General features: G+C 41.8%; 1 protein-coding gene across 4 annotated transcripts in view; it reads left to right on the plus strand.

The window, feature by feature from the left end:
* The window catches only part of GADL1 (glutamate decarboxylase like 1), a 203,070-nt gene that overhangs the window by 44,163 nt on the left and 144,439 nt on the right, over positions 1-14,468 (plus strand). For all 4 annotated transcript variants that reach the window (XR_003677018.1, XM_007118799.4, XM_028479734.1 and 1 more), the window contains exons 3-8: positions 560-686; positions 2,920-3,010; positions 6,545-6,651; positions 7,343-7,458; positions 13,266-13,345; positions 13,466-13,520. Coding sequence is in view for 3 of the 4 variants with exons in the window: in XM_007118799.4 (XP_007118861.2) it covers positions 560-686; positions 2,920-3,010; positions 6,545-6,651; positions 7,343-7,458; positions 13,266-13,345; positions 13,466-13,520 (576 nt within the window). In the remaining variant the exon portion in view is untranslated. The remainder of the gene's footprint in view (positions 1-559; positions 687-2,919; positions 3,011-6,544; positions 6,652-7,342; positions 7,459-13,265; positions 13,346-13,465; positions 13,521-14,468) is intronic.

Raw genomic sequence — 14,468 nt, forward strand, 5'->3', positions numbered from 1 at the left:
TGAGCAGAGGGGTGACCGTGGCTCATATACAAGAGGAGCATTCTGGATTCTGGCTGCCTGGTTGAAAGTAGATTGTACGGGGCCAGGGGACAAGCAGAGAGACAAGTTAGGAGTTCTGCCGGGAGCCGAGCTTCACTTCTCCCTCCCTCCCCCAGGCTCTGTGTTCAAGCCACACCCAACGGACTTCACTCTTCAGAAGGGCTGTGGGTGCCCTTATATCTCAGCTTTGCTTGTGTTGTTCCTCCCACCTAGAAGGCCCCTTGCATGACCCCATCCCTTAATCTTTGCTTGGTTCACCCCACTCTTATTTTATGTCACAACTTAGATGTCAGTTCCTCCAGGACATCTTCCCAAATGTAAGATGGGGTCCCTCCTTTGTTCCAACAACATCTGCTTTACCATCATAGCTCTGGTCACAGGGAACTATGGTTGCAGGTTAAATCTCTCTCTCTCCCACTTGTCTGGAAGCTTCACAAGGGTAGGGGCCACGCTTCTGACATCCTCTCCACACCTGGCTCTAGCGGGTGCCCAGTTAACCGTGCCATTGCCGAATCTCTAGGTCTGTGAGTGGCGGCCCCCTGAACAGCTGAAACAGCTCCTCGACTTGGAGCTGAGGGACACAGGAGAGCCACACCACCGGCTGTTGGAACTCTGCCAGGACGTCATACGCTACAGCGTCAAGACCAGTAAGAACTTCACTGACTCCCTTGATCCGTGCCTCTAACACGTTCTTCCATTTTCTTAAGCCTGTATTTACCTCATAGTAAAGGCGACTAGGGCACTGTTTATGGGATGAGAAAGCTGGATCAAAAATAGTGGTTCTGATGTTTTGACAATGGTCCATCTAATCCATAAAACAGATTTGTCAAGGCCAAAGATAGGGTGATAGAAAAACTGATGGTGTTAGTGGTCGTATGTAAATATTATCTACTCTTCAGCAATCCTCATCCTCCTGATAAATAGCAGTATCATGACTGCTACTTATCATTTCTTTTGTTGGTCCAAACTGATAAACAGTATTTTGATTTTAGAAGTTGTTAAGGGATTTTAAATCTTGATCGCCCAGAATATGGTCCCCCAAAATGTTCAAGAGGGTGTCTTTGCTATAAATAGGGATAGATTTATTTGTAAAGTACTCATGGCAGTTGGCAAGTACCAAATTATTTGATCAAATCTAGCAGGATCAAAAGATAAAAACCTTTTGGAAGGTATAAGACAATGAATGCATGCTGAGTTTTTGCTCTGATAGTTTCACAATAATGCTTACCCACTGTGATCTTTTGTAAATGCAGTAACATGAGATTTGTCTTGTGCTTAAGTCCTATTCCAATTGACTGTTAATATCCTATATACCCAGTGAATAAGTTTCAGAAGTAGAAGAATAACTTTCCAAAATATGCATTTCTCAGTGTGATATAAAGGTAATCTAGTGCTTAAGACCATACAGGCATTATGCTTTGTGAGTGCTGACACTGAACTAAATTTAGTGGAAAGAACATAATAAAATCCTGGCTAAAAATAATTGGTTTATATTCCCTTCGGAAAGTCTGGTGTATGTATCAAAAAAACAGTTAGCATTTCAAAAGCAGAGATACATATCTCATTATTACAGTGCATGTCGGAAGTGTAGAATGACATTTAATGCAGTAGATTTTTCAGTTTACTGGATACTTTCCATAAAGTTACCATGGAAATCAATCATAAATTAACGCGGAACTAAAAAAAAAAAATCTTATTAAAATTACTTGTAGCAATGTCTGGTTTCCTTTGCCAGATTAGAGGAAGTTTGCCATGTTTTATACGAAAAGACATTTTCTTCTGAGACTTTTGTTTTTCATTGAACTGGTTTAAAGAGAAAAAAAACCCCAAAACCAAATGCTGTGAGTTGCAATGAGAGGTCACTAACTAAAATGATTCCCAAATACCCAAATTTAGAAATAGGCCTCCTGCCTCTTTATTCTTTGTCACACTGGGCTTCCTATGATTGAGAATGTCAAGCCAGCCGTTAGCCGGGGGTTTGGTGTGAATATTCACACTGTGTAAAGCCAAGAACCTTTATGAGACCTTTTATAGGAGGGAAAAAAATAGAAAGTTGGAACTGAAGTTTTTCGAGCCTTAAAGGCAACTGCCTTTGAATCAGAAAGTTTATATAAGCTGCATGATGAGTCACATCTTACTCCATCAACACGATGCCAATTGCACTATAAAAAATGGTCCAATCTGAAAAATTAAAAGGCCACTCATTGCCAAGAGCCTGAAGTGAACCCTGTTGGTGAGGGAAATGTGTTTACATTGGGGAAATTAACATTGATATTTTTAGAAGGTAAAGGTAGCAGCAGGCTTTTGATATGTGGACAAACTGCTCAAATAATCCATTTCTCAGGGTTCTGGTTTGGGTCTGGGTTGTATTTAAAAAGAAACAGGTAAAGCAAAGCTTTCAAAAGAGTGCTCAAGTTTTGCTTAGAAACATATTGTTCAGTAGACAGGGCTATGAAATGGGTTTTCAACGTTTGTTTCCCTTGTACATGACAATATTTTAAATGCTTTTTTTAAATTGAGGTATAATTTACATTCAGGAAAGTGGAAAACCTCAGGTGCTCAGCTCAGTGCATTTGTACATATCTGCATGTAAGTGACCATCACCCAGAGCAAGATATAGACCATTCCTGGGACTCCAGAGGCTTCCTCAAGCCCCTTCCTAATCAATATCTCCTTGCCAAAGGTACCCAGAATTCTAATCTCTGTCTCCACAGATCAACTTTTCCCCATATTGAACGTCATGTAAGTGGAATCATGCATTGTATACTCCTTGTATCCAGCTGCTTACATTGTCTGAAGGATTCACTTATGTTATTCTGTGTCGATAGTTTTCTTTCTTTTTTACTGCTGTGTAGATTAATATTCTGTTTCAAATTACAGACCATCCAAGATTTTTCAACCAGTTATATGCTGGACTTGATTATTACTCCCTGGTGGCCAGATTTATGACAGAAGCATTAAACCCAAGTGTGTGAGTACCTTTCAATGGAATTTTACAAGGAATATGGATTAGAGATTTTGTTAAGTAGGTGAAGTTTTATTTCATGAACTTCTATTTAATGGTTTCATTTGTGCAGTGTCATCATAAATAAGGGAATAGTCTTATGACACTTTGCAGTAATCAAAGAACAGTTTGATCTGATAGAGGTACTGTGAGATGGGTAAGGCAGGAATTATCTCCACTTAACAGATGAGAAAATTGATTAGGAATTCATTCCTGCATGAAAAGCCATGTCTGTGCTAAGGTGCTGGAGAGATACTTTGTGTAAAAACAAACCTCCGCTTTGCCTCCATGAAGCAAATAATCTAGTGATATAGAGATGCATGCAAATTAATAAAAATCATCTACACAAATTAATGTATTATTTTCAAATGAAGGAGAGGTGCATGGTGCTATAAATATAAATGGGACAAGTTTTCCTTGTTGGGCACTGAGGGAAGTCTTCTCTGAGAAAGTGATGGCTAGGTGCTGAAGAGTGAATGAAAGTTAACTAGGTGAAAAGAGGAGGGATGGGTTCCAGAGGGAACAGCATGTTCAAAGGCTCTATGACAAGAGACAGCATGACATGTGCTATGAACGGAAAAGTCAGGGTACGTGTAGCTGAGAAAGTTATGGGGGGGTGTCATGGAAGACAAGATTGGAGCCAGACATGCAGGGCCCAGTGGGCCACATTTATGAGTTATTCTAAGTACAATGAAAAGCCATTGAAGGTTTCCACATCACTAGGTGACATTTGCTTGGTGTCATGGAGGACAAGATTGGAGCCAGACATGCAGGGCCCAGTGGGCCACATTTATGAGTTATTCTAAGTACAATGAAAAGCCATTGAAGGTTTCCACATCACTAGGTGACATTTGCTTAGTCAAAAGATCACTGGAAATATGGAGAGTTGATTGGAGGAGACCCATTAGGATGGCATTACCTTGGTCAGGTAAGAGATGTTAGTTGCTTGGATTTAGACAGAAGTGGTAGGAATAGAGGGGAAAAAATGTGTTTGGAAGATAAAACAGAAAGGACTGGATAATATACTGGATCTTGGAAATGGGAACAAGAGGGAGGTTTATAAGATGATGCCTGGGTTCCTGGCTTTAATAGCTGGGTCGTTGGTCATGTCACTCACTGAGATAAGAAGCACTGGAAGAGGGACCAGTTTTCAAGTATATGGTGAAAAAGGCAAGAGAATTCAGTTTTCAATTGTGAACATTTGCATTTGCAGTAACTTTGAAATATTTAAGAGTATATACTCTTGGTGAGTTGAGATGTATATGGGCCTGAATTTCTGATATTTATATGGAAGTTATAAATTTAGGTGTTACTGGCGAATGATGGTAATTTCAGTAGTGGGCATGGATGAGATTCCTAAAGTCAGGGATTCTCAACTCTTTCTGCTCTTTAGAATCAACCTAGGAACTTGGTTAATATTAAGACCTGGGTCCCAACCCAGACCAATTAAATCTGAATTTCTGTCTATGTGTCCCGGGCACTGATATATTTTCATAGCCCAACAAGTGATTTTAGTGAGCAGGATGGAGACATTTTAAATAAAAACTAACCAGGAGATGGAGAAGCACTGCCTGCAGGACAGCATAGAGTGAGGAGAGAAGACAGCTCGGGCCTGGGCCTTGAGGGCATCTGATATTTCATGGTTGAAAGGAGGAGAATAAGCCTACGGTGGAGAGAAAAGAAGGAGAAAATCCACTGGGAAGGCCTGGGAGCCATGGAGGAGAGTGTGTCCAGAGTCATATATTGTTGAGCGGAGTGTTTAACTAAGACAAAGACTAAAAATGTCCCCTGGATTAACAACATGGTTGTCATTGGTGACTTCAGTTACAGAATTTTTCGTGGAATAATTCAAGACAATACCAGATACCAGGTTACAATGGGTAGAAGAGTTAAGTGGTAGAAAAGATAGTGAAATTACACAATTCTGTGAACCTCTCCTTTTAAGTCCTGGGATCTTTCTAACTCCTTATCTGGGTTCTTTTACTGAAATATTTAGAGGCTTTTGAAGTATTAAATTGCTGCTAAGCTGAGTAGTCCACTCAAAATCTCACGAAGCCACGAGCGTATTCTGTATTGTCCTCTCCTCCACCTCCAGGCCAATTTCCAGGTTTATGGTTGAGGTAGTTTTCAAAGACAAGTTTAATAATATTTTTTTCTTACTAAAAAGTGAATGATTATTTCACTTTTATTTGTAGGTACACATACACATATATACTTTTTTTTCACACTTTTGATATGTGTAAAGTGGTTTCCTAGCATGGTTGAAAATAGAAGCTAAATTGTTTGAAAAATGATGTAACTTCTGTAGAGTGCTTGGCAGGTAGGGAGGTGATAACACAGTAGGTGTTCTTTTTTCCTTTTTTCTTTTTTTTGCCTCTTTACCAAAGTTTTTTGCCTTCTGATGTTAACATAATTGCATTAAATTCCATGACTATGAATTTAATTGTGTCTGATAAGCTTACAGATTTAGAGTACATATTTATTCAGATTCAATTTAAGGTAATCACCTAATTGTTCGAGAAGGAGATTATACATATTAGTCACCCTCCAGTTATCTGGAGAAAGAAAGAAACGTTATAAAATTACATGGTAACTGTTTCAGGCTGGATTCCTGGGCAGCTGCCCTAGATGGAGCTTAGTGAGTAGGATGTTTATTAAGGGAAATCCTTGGGGTCAACAGGGTTTGAGGGAGGGGAAGGGAGGGGAAGGAAGCAGGAGTGGGCAGTGATAGGAGTCAAGCCACTGTGTAGGCACTAAGACCACCTCGGCTGACCCCACAGACGTCTCTGGAGCTACTTTGGCCCTTCAGTGTCGTCTGGAGCTGGGCCCCCAAGGCCAGGCCCAGTTGTACCTCCAGCTGGACCAGTCATCGGGTGTGGACCACCACAGGACATTTCTAAAGGGACTAATTTAGCAATGCTCTCTAATGACAGCATTCCAGCCCTTCCAGAGCCTCAAACCTTCATGATAGGGATCTGGGTAGTGCTGTGTAGTAAAATCATCACATCATAAGAGATGTCCACAGTGCTCTTGCCATTTGTACAAACCCAGGAGTGTGGTGGAGGAATCCCAAGTTCTAGAGCTGACTGCTAGGGTACTTCATGGTAGTAACCTAATAAACCTGGCTACCATGACAATGGTTTTTCTTTAACCAGCATCCAAAGCAGCATCCAAAGAGCTAAATGGCCGCTGTTCATGGCTAATACAAAGAATCCAGGTGCACTGCTTTGATCTCTCCCAGTGGAATTGAAGGTTTCCTCTAAATTAAGACTACGAAGTAGCTAGTATCCTTAAAGCCACCAGCTACTGACATTTATCTAACCATGACCAGAGCTGTCATAGACTGTGTATTTCTCTGTTTCCGATGGATTCATTTCCAAAGACTCTACCCACACTTCAACAGCCACTTGGTTTAATAAAACTCTATGTGCATTTCTTGGGACTCCAGAGGGATGGTTTGACTCTAGTCATAGAAGTGAAGTGTTTTTTATATCTATCTAGTTATACGTATGAGGTGTCCCCAGTGTTTCTGTTAGTGGAAGAAGCGGTTCTGAAGAAAATGATTGAATTTATTGGCTGGAAAGAAGGGGATGGAATATTTAACCCAGGTAAGTACAATTAGTTATTGCCTCCATTAAAGCATCTACAATTTTATTCATGCCTTATTTGAGGAACAACTCCCCACAGACTTCCACATTACAAAAACTTGGATATTAATCATGCCACTTGGGGAGAATTAAGCTTGTGCCTTTCTCCAAAGTGGTGATATTTTGCATAAATGCTACAGAAATGACATACATGCTAACAAATGAGATGTCTACAATTTTGGATTTATATCCAACACAAATGAATTTATCTGCTCCTGGGAGTTAGGAAGGGCTATCATACGTTTTTCAAGTTTATCAATTAATTTTACTTGAGAAGTTTCCTGAATCATATTTTGTTTCTCCTACAGTCGTCCTTTGGAACCAGGGAGGAGCATGTATTGTCATTTTATTGATTAGAGACAGACAGAAAGAATATTATTAACTATGGAGACTTGGGTCTGGCCCTAAGTCCATAGATGGAAACTCTTAGCTTAGAAAAGCTCTGGAATGAGAGAATAGACCAAAACTTCTGGAACTGGAGATGAGGAAGTGTGTAAGAGTAATGGGATTTGGGGGGGGGTGTGCTCCCTTGATTTTGACAGTAATTTGTCATTAGGCTGGTACACCCACAGCCATCCATGCCTCCCACCATAGCCGGCCCTTGGGGAACAATGACATCATGCTATGCATATTTCTGTTTTTGTTTTTGCAGGTGGTTCAGTGTCCAATATGTATGCCATGAATTTAGCCAGATACAAGTACTGTCCTGATATTAAAGAAAAGGGGCTGTCTGGCTTGCCAAGATTAATCCTTTTCACATCGGCAGAGGTAAAAAACAAATTATTTTTGATATGAGTTATAGATTTTCTGAGAATGAATACATCATGAAGAGGGCTTGTTTGTTTGGGTGCTCCCGATGTGCTTTTATCCCATCCACGTGTGAGTCATGTGCCTACGTACAACGTTGTATTTCATTCCAAAAGAAATTCTGATCGGTTTGATATTGTAAGCCCTGGACACCCAATTTTGTACATCACCTTTACTTAAAATTTATAGTCTGTAACATTTTCTTAGAGAAAAGAGAACACTTCATTTGAAAGTGCGACCTCTTTCTATGAATCTGAGTGTCTTATTTATGAGAACTTAGATGATTGCTACTGATAGCACGTATGTCTTCTACTCCCATTTCCTTGTGAAATTGATCGCTTTGAATGGCTAACGCAAGGGCTCTTCAAGAGGAAAGGGAGATATTCAGTAACAATGAACATCATGCACACGCATGCGCGCACACACACGCACAGTTGGATGTTGCCACAATCCCCTGTCTCACTGTGCTCCCCACTGAAGTAGGAGGTCCAATTGTGGATGAGCGCATTGGCTTTCAGCTAGGCTGCCTGGATTCAATTCCTGTCTCCACTACTTACTATCTGAGTGACCTTGGGTAAGTTGACTAACTCCTCTGTGCCTCAGTTTCCTAATTTATAAAAATGAGTGTATCAGTTAGCTCTAATATCTAACAAATTACTCCAAAACCCAGTGGCATAGAACTATAGCTAGATATTATTGCCCTCGAGTTTGGAGATAGCTAGGCAGTGCTGCTGTTCTTGGCTGGGCTTGGCTGGCGAGTGGCTGATCTGGGAGTGGCCGGGCTGGGATGACCCCAGTGACGCTCCACGTGTCTCTCATCCTCCAGCAGGCTAGTCCAGGTGTGCTGTCATGACAGTGGTGCAGGTAAAAAACAGCATGGACACAGACTGGGCCTCCTGAGTCCTGGGCTCAGAACTGGCACATTGTCATTTCTCCCTCATTTTCTTGGTAAAATAAGTTGTATATAGGAACCTAGATCCAAGAAGTGGGAAAATAGACTTCACCTCTTAAGGGGACTCTGCAAAGCCACCAGGAAAAGGGATTGGATGCAGGGAGCAGTGAACAGTCTGGGGCCATTAAAGCAGCCCAGTGGTGACATGAGCTTAGGAGGCACTGATTGATTAGTGGGTTATTGCAAAGATTGAATGAGTTAGAGCATGTAAAGTAGCATCTGGCACATGCTAGATAGACAAAAACGTTAGCTATTAGTAGTAATAGGAGGAGGAGAATGACCCAGCAATAATAATGCGGAGCACAGGTCATATGCAGTCTTACTTAGAAGGGATGCTTTTTTTGTTTTTCTTTTTATGATTCCAGTGGGGGCCTCTGGGGGTCCATCCCACCACTGCTTCTTCCCCATGTCCCCTCCTGTACCTTCTGCAATAATCCTAGGTCTCCTGTCAACCACGTGAGGTGGGCAAAATCTGAAAATTCTCTGTTAATTCCAGCTGGACTTTCCTGTATCTGTTACTTTCTTTCAAGAGCAAGTTACTTTATTATGGCAAAAGTATAAATGGTGCAGGAACCTGACCACCCCCGCGTGTTCCCCTGCCCTGCCTGAGTTCTGGTTAGTTCAGCGCTAAGGGCAAAGTGGGCATTGAGTTGGGGGCAGCTGGGAGGAGTCATCTAGTCTGAGATTCTGACCTCAGCTCCCCAGGCCCTTCCTCATGAGATGTTCATTCTGTAGCAAGAGAAGAATGCTTGGGAATGTGGACATCTGGGGAAAATGCTTGGTTACGTGGAATGATTATGGAGTAGAATTTCCCTGCCCTGGAAAACTTTGGTTCCAACCCTCAGGTTCTAATCCTTGGTACTTCAGTTGGAGGAACCCTAGTGTATCAGAAATGCAGAGCCCCTCCACATTAGAATTGCTATTTCCACCCCTTGGAAAGCTGATTAAATAGGGGCCCTGCTATCAGTGCATTGCTTTTACTTTTGCCTTTTTCGTTCTTCATTTGGTTTAAAATGTTACCAGAGTTCTTTTCTGGGATAATTGCTCCAGAAAGAGGGAAGAATTTCTGTGGAAGCCTAAAATAAAGATTATGCCTGGGAAAGATCAGTAACAGGTGTAGCTGGCAAGTTGGGAATGAAAAGAAATTGAAAAGTTGTGAACCCAGAACTAAGTATTTTTTAAAATCTCCGGTGGAGATATAGGTGCAAAAAGAGGTAAAATATAGGCCTTGGCTAACAGACCAGCAGATGATGGAGCCAGAAAACCAAGCTAGATGTGTGTCTTAGTTTGCTCAGACTGCTCTAGCAAAATATAGAGTGGGTGGCCTAAACAACAGACGTCTATTTCTCACAGTTCTGGAGGCTGGGATGTCCATGATCAAGGTGCTGGTAGGTCTGGTGTCTGGGGAGCAGCTGCTTCCTGGCGAGTGAACCTCTGTGCTCACATGGCCTTGCCTCCATCCAGACTCGTGGTCAGAGTGAGGCCTGCCTTCCTCTTCTTACAAGGGCACTCATCCCCTCAGAGTCTCGCCCTGGAGACCATCACATTGCAGGGGCAGGGATTAAACACACACGAATTTTGAGGGGACTCAAACATTCAGTCCAAAACAAAGTGAACTCCACAGAAAAATTCCATAACTTTGAACACACTGTAGCCTTGAATATATAAATTTTACCCCATCCACTATACTCTTCTTTGTAGCTTCTTCTTTTCCCTGCTCTGCCAAAGAGACCCAAGTCATAGCATTGGCATTACTTTAATTCATATTTTAGGGACCTCTGTACCACTATTTACAACAAATCAATTCATTACTTATTAAAAAAAAAAAGAATTAAAGAAAGATGTGTTTCCTAAAAGATCCTAAACCCTACACTAATCTTTTTGTTAGAGCCCCCTTGTTTTTCTTCAGGTGTTGGCCTATGGCCCCCTGGTTATTTTCCCAGATTGTTTTATCAGGTGGCCTTACTTTTCCAGTTTTTATGCAGCCCCAGATGAACCAGGGTAAGTTACTCCATCTCTGCCTTGCACCATCAAATGCAGAATATGTGCACTCACCACTAAAGGGGTTTTTGCATACACTTCAGTTGTCCATGCTAATTCAACTGTTGGTGGAGACCAGGAAGATCACAGCAGAGACCCCTAGACTGTCAGCATATCTAAGGTAGCCTCTCCAGGCCAAGCGGGAACCAAAGAGAAGGGGCCTTTTGGAGAAAAGTAATAAAAGGAACAGACTTGTGTGGCCTGATTAGCAGTTAGATATGAATTCCTTACATTTATAGAAATCTTAGGGTTGTCATTCAAATCATTTTGGGAATTAGCATGAAGTAGTGATTATTGTATGCCACTAAAACGTGACGGAGTAAAGAAACCCTTTTCACTCCCAGGCCAGTGATCAGTTGTCATAGTTCCTTACTAGCAGGATCCAGGCTGGGATGAGGCAAGTGAGACGTTTAGAGTCCACATCTCAAGGTCACGCCTCCTTAAATTTTGCACCTGAGGTGCCTGACTCCCTCCATCATGGCCCCGCTCTCTAGGTGAGGCTGCCCTGAGTTTGGATGGCATTGCAGGCATTCACGGGCCAGCAGGTGCTTTTCAGGATGTTGTGCAGAGTGTAAGGTAGTCCATCTGGATTCCGACTCTGCCTCTTTAGGAATTGAACCAGCTGCGTGCTCTTGGAAAAGTCCCTGTACGTTCCTTTTCTTTATTTCCGAAGGCATAACATTCATAACCCTGCTGTCCCCACCACCTGAAGCTAATTTGAACTTCAAACTAGTCAGCATCTTAGGACTTCAAGTGTCCAAAACACAATCCACAGGAGGGGAAAGCAGCAGTTCACTGAGAAACCCAAGGTCACAGATGAAATCCTTGCTGGAACCAGGAAGGAAAACTTCAGTGCAATTCTGTCTTTCCTGTGGGCACTGGCCTTCTTACTTTTATAGAAATGAATACCCACTGAGATTTGTGTGTCTTCTGTGGACGAGTGAAACTCAGGGGGAGATTGGGTCTTAGAAGGCCTAACTTCTCTTCTGCCAGTGAAGGGAGTAGGCACCTCTTGTTTCTAAATGCAGCTGTTACTTCTGAACTCCGGCCTTCTAGGTTTTTCCTTCTCTTGAAACTACTCAGTATGTCTGAAGCATTGCTCTCTCTTTTTTTTCCCCTTCCAGGGCTCTTTTCCTCCTCTGATGCTTTCAGATGTTTAGACTTCAGTTTTTCAGACTTGTAAAAATCTGTCTCTATCCATTTGAGATTGACATTGGACTCTACTTTGCCCTGAGATACCCAAAAATAGCTCCACCGAAGCTATTCTTATTCTGATGACAGGTTTTTTTTTTTCAGCAGATCCATTGGTTGAGGGTATTTTGCTGTTTCTCAGGGCAAAGCAATGTGATTTTCCTTATTGGCAGATGTCAGTGGAGGTAGGCTACTATTTATCATTATGAAATCAATAGCTGTTTGGTGCCAGAGCCCTAATCTCTGGTGAGAAATAATTCACCTTAGCTGTGTCACCTTAGCTATGGTGCGCTGATGTAGCAAGTAGGGAATTAACTATATTTTCATGTACATTATTACTCTTCACTATGCACATGTTCTTGTAACAACTCAAAATGAATGCATCCTACAGGCATTTTGAATGTGTCCTATTTTATATTTGGAAATTAATTATTTAGGATGGTTTCATTTTTCCTGATGGTGTTACTTCTGCATTTATTTTTACAGAGTTAAAAAAGAGCTCCCCATAAAACTCTCTTGACAAAAGAGGAAAAAAATTACCACATTTGAGGGAAATAGATCAAGTTAAGTGTGAAGGCTTGACTACTCTTTTAATGTATTCATACCTACAAATTAAATTATGAAGGTTTTTTGGTACAATAATGTCCTTTAGCACCTTCATTTTTTCTGGCATGAAAAAGAATTAATTGACCACCTGTCCACAGTAATGTATAAAGAGCGACATCTCCAATGTTTGAATGCTAATTATTTTATAGGATTTACGTAGGGCAAAAAGACCCAACGATCCAAAGTATATACTACTATTTGCCACTAAGAAATAGACAAGACCTAATTCCAAAGCCAGCTCTTAGCCTCATTCATGCCAGGGCTACCTCATTAGTGTGTCTATAAATTATTATTACTTTTGTTGTTATGATTTAGCCACATTCCCGTGTGTCTAATTTCAGTCTTATAGTCAATATTAAACAAGATTGGTCAAGTGTCTGATCAGCATTTATAACCCATTGTTTGCTCTTGAAAATAGATTCTTCTGTGGTCTGTGACTATAATTTTTGAGACAGTCTTGCTCACTCCTTAGAGGGTTTTTGAGTCAGCAGTGGACTAGATTCTGTTTCCATTAATACTGAGTTTTATTAGTAGCATCAAGAGAAACTTTTCTCAGTGTTACGTAAAACAACAGCCTCCAGTGACCAAGTTTTTTCCATATGCCAGGCTCTGTGCTAGCTCTTGACATACATTAACCCATTTAACTCTATGGCAAAGCAGATGGAGGAGGCATCCACATGCCCGCTTTATAGATTAGCAAATGGAGGCTTGGAGAGTATGTGTTCTTTGCTCAAGGGTCTATAGCTGTAACTGGGAAAACTTGGAATTAAATCCTGGTTTCTCTGACCCCAACCAAAATCAGTGTTTTCAACCACTATACTAAAGAGCCCAGTTAAATGACTTTCTTTTTTTTTTTATGGCAATACTATTCCAAAGATTGGGCTTAGCCATATGATGTACACCCATTTAGATAATAAACAGTACTTTTTTCATGCTATGTATTTGTGTCTCTCTCTCCCCCTCGCCTTTTTGAATGTAGTGTCATTACTCTATGAAGAAGGCGGCCTCCTTTCTTGGGATTGGTACTGAGAATGTTTGCTTTGTGGAAACAGATGGAAGGTAATGGGGACAGGATCCAGAAGCCTGGTGGGTGGAGGGGGAAACTGATACTATTTAAAAAGCAGTACCAAGGTCTGTTCACTGCTGAACATAACAATGTCTCAAACCTGTGTCTCTTAGAGGTAAGATGATACCTGAGGAGCTGGAGAGGCAAGTGTGGCAAGCCAAGAAAGAGGTGAGAGGGCGAAGGAGAGGGAGGGAGAGAAAACGTGTGTGTGTCTGGCATTGGGGGGAGCATGCAGGGCCAGCAGCCAGGCCCAGGTCTGTATGTGTGGGAGAGAGAAGAGGGCCCCTTAGAATCAAAGGAGGAAGCTCATTTACAGATGTGCTATTTCCGGGTGCTTGCTCTACACGTTCTGCGGAGTTTCTCAGATGGTCTCATTCCCAGGTGGCTGGAGCTTATTAAAACACTGACATCACTGGATTCCGGATTCTTGCCTAGAATTAGCCTCAAAAGATGAGCCCAGCCTCTCTAGCAGGGTCCCAGCATCCACACTCCTACGTAGCTCTTGACTCTGAGGATGCTACAGGCTAAACCAGTTGTCTCTGGGCTGCATTCCGGATGATTTCTGATTTCTTGATCAAACTGTCCTCCTGGGTTGCTTCCACCCAAAGCCCATCCATAACCATCACCCCCTGTTGGGTGTGGGTCTAGTATTTCAGCTCTGGCAGACTATCCTCTCTTCCTTAGCTGCCAGGATGTATTAAAGCTGGCACATCCATTGCTGGGGAAGGCAAGGCATGGCCCTGGTCACCTGCTGTACTCCAGCTAAGCCTGGCGTCTGCTTTTTGGGTGTGGCATTGTCTTGGTGCCAGCCATCTTGCTTCTTGGACCAAAAGCCTACTGGATTAGGTGCAGCCACTTCACTGCTTCCCTCCCATCTTCCCACAGCCCCCATGCCAGTGGAGCTTCAGACTGTTCTCCCACCACTTTCCAATAGACGGCAACAACATTGGGTGTGACAGCTGAAAAATTAAAAGCCCAGCTTTCGAGCTGGGATATAAGTTTATCTCTCCTCAGAGGGCTTCACACTTTAGGAAAGATGGGTTCTTTTATTTTTACTTTTAAAGATTTAATATTATATTTCTTTTCTTTCACTCTTCATGTGTTTTTAAATTTTTC

This window comes from Physeter macrocephalus, chromosome 18, assembly GCF_002837175.3.
Source record: "Physeter macrocephalus isolate SW-GA chromosome 18, ASM283717v5, whole genome shotgun sequence".
Classification (NCBI taxonomy): Eukaryota; Metazoa; Chordata; class Mammalia; order Artiodactyla; family Physeteridae; genus Physeter; species Physeter macrocephalus.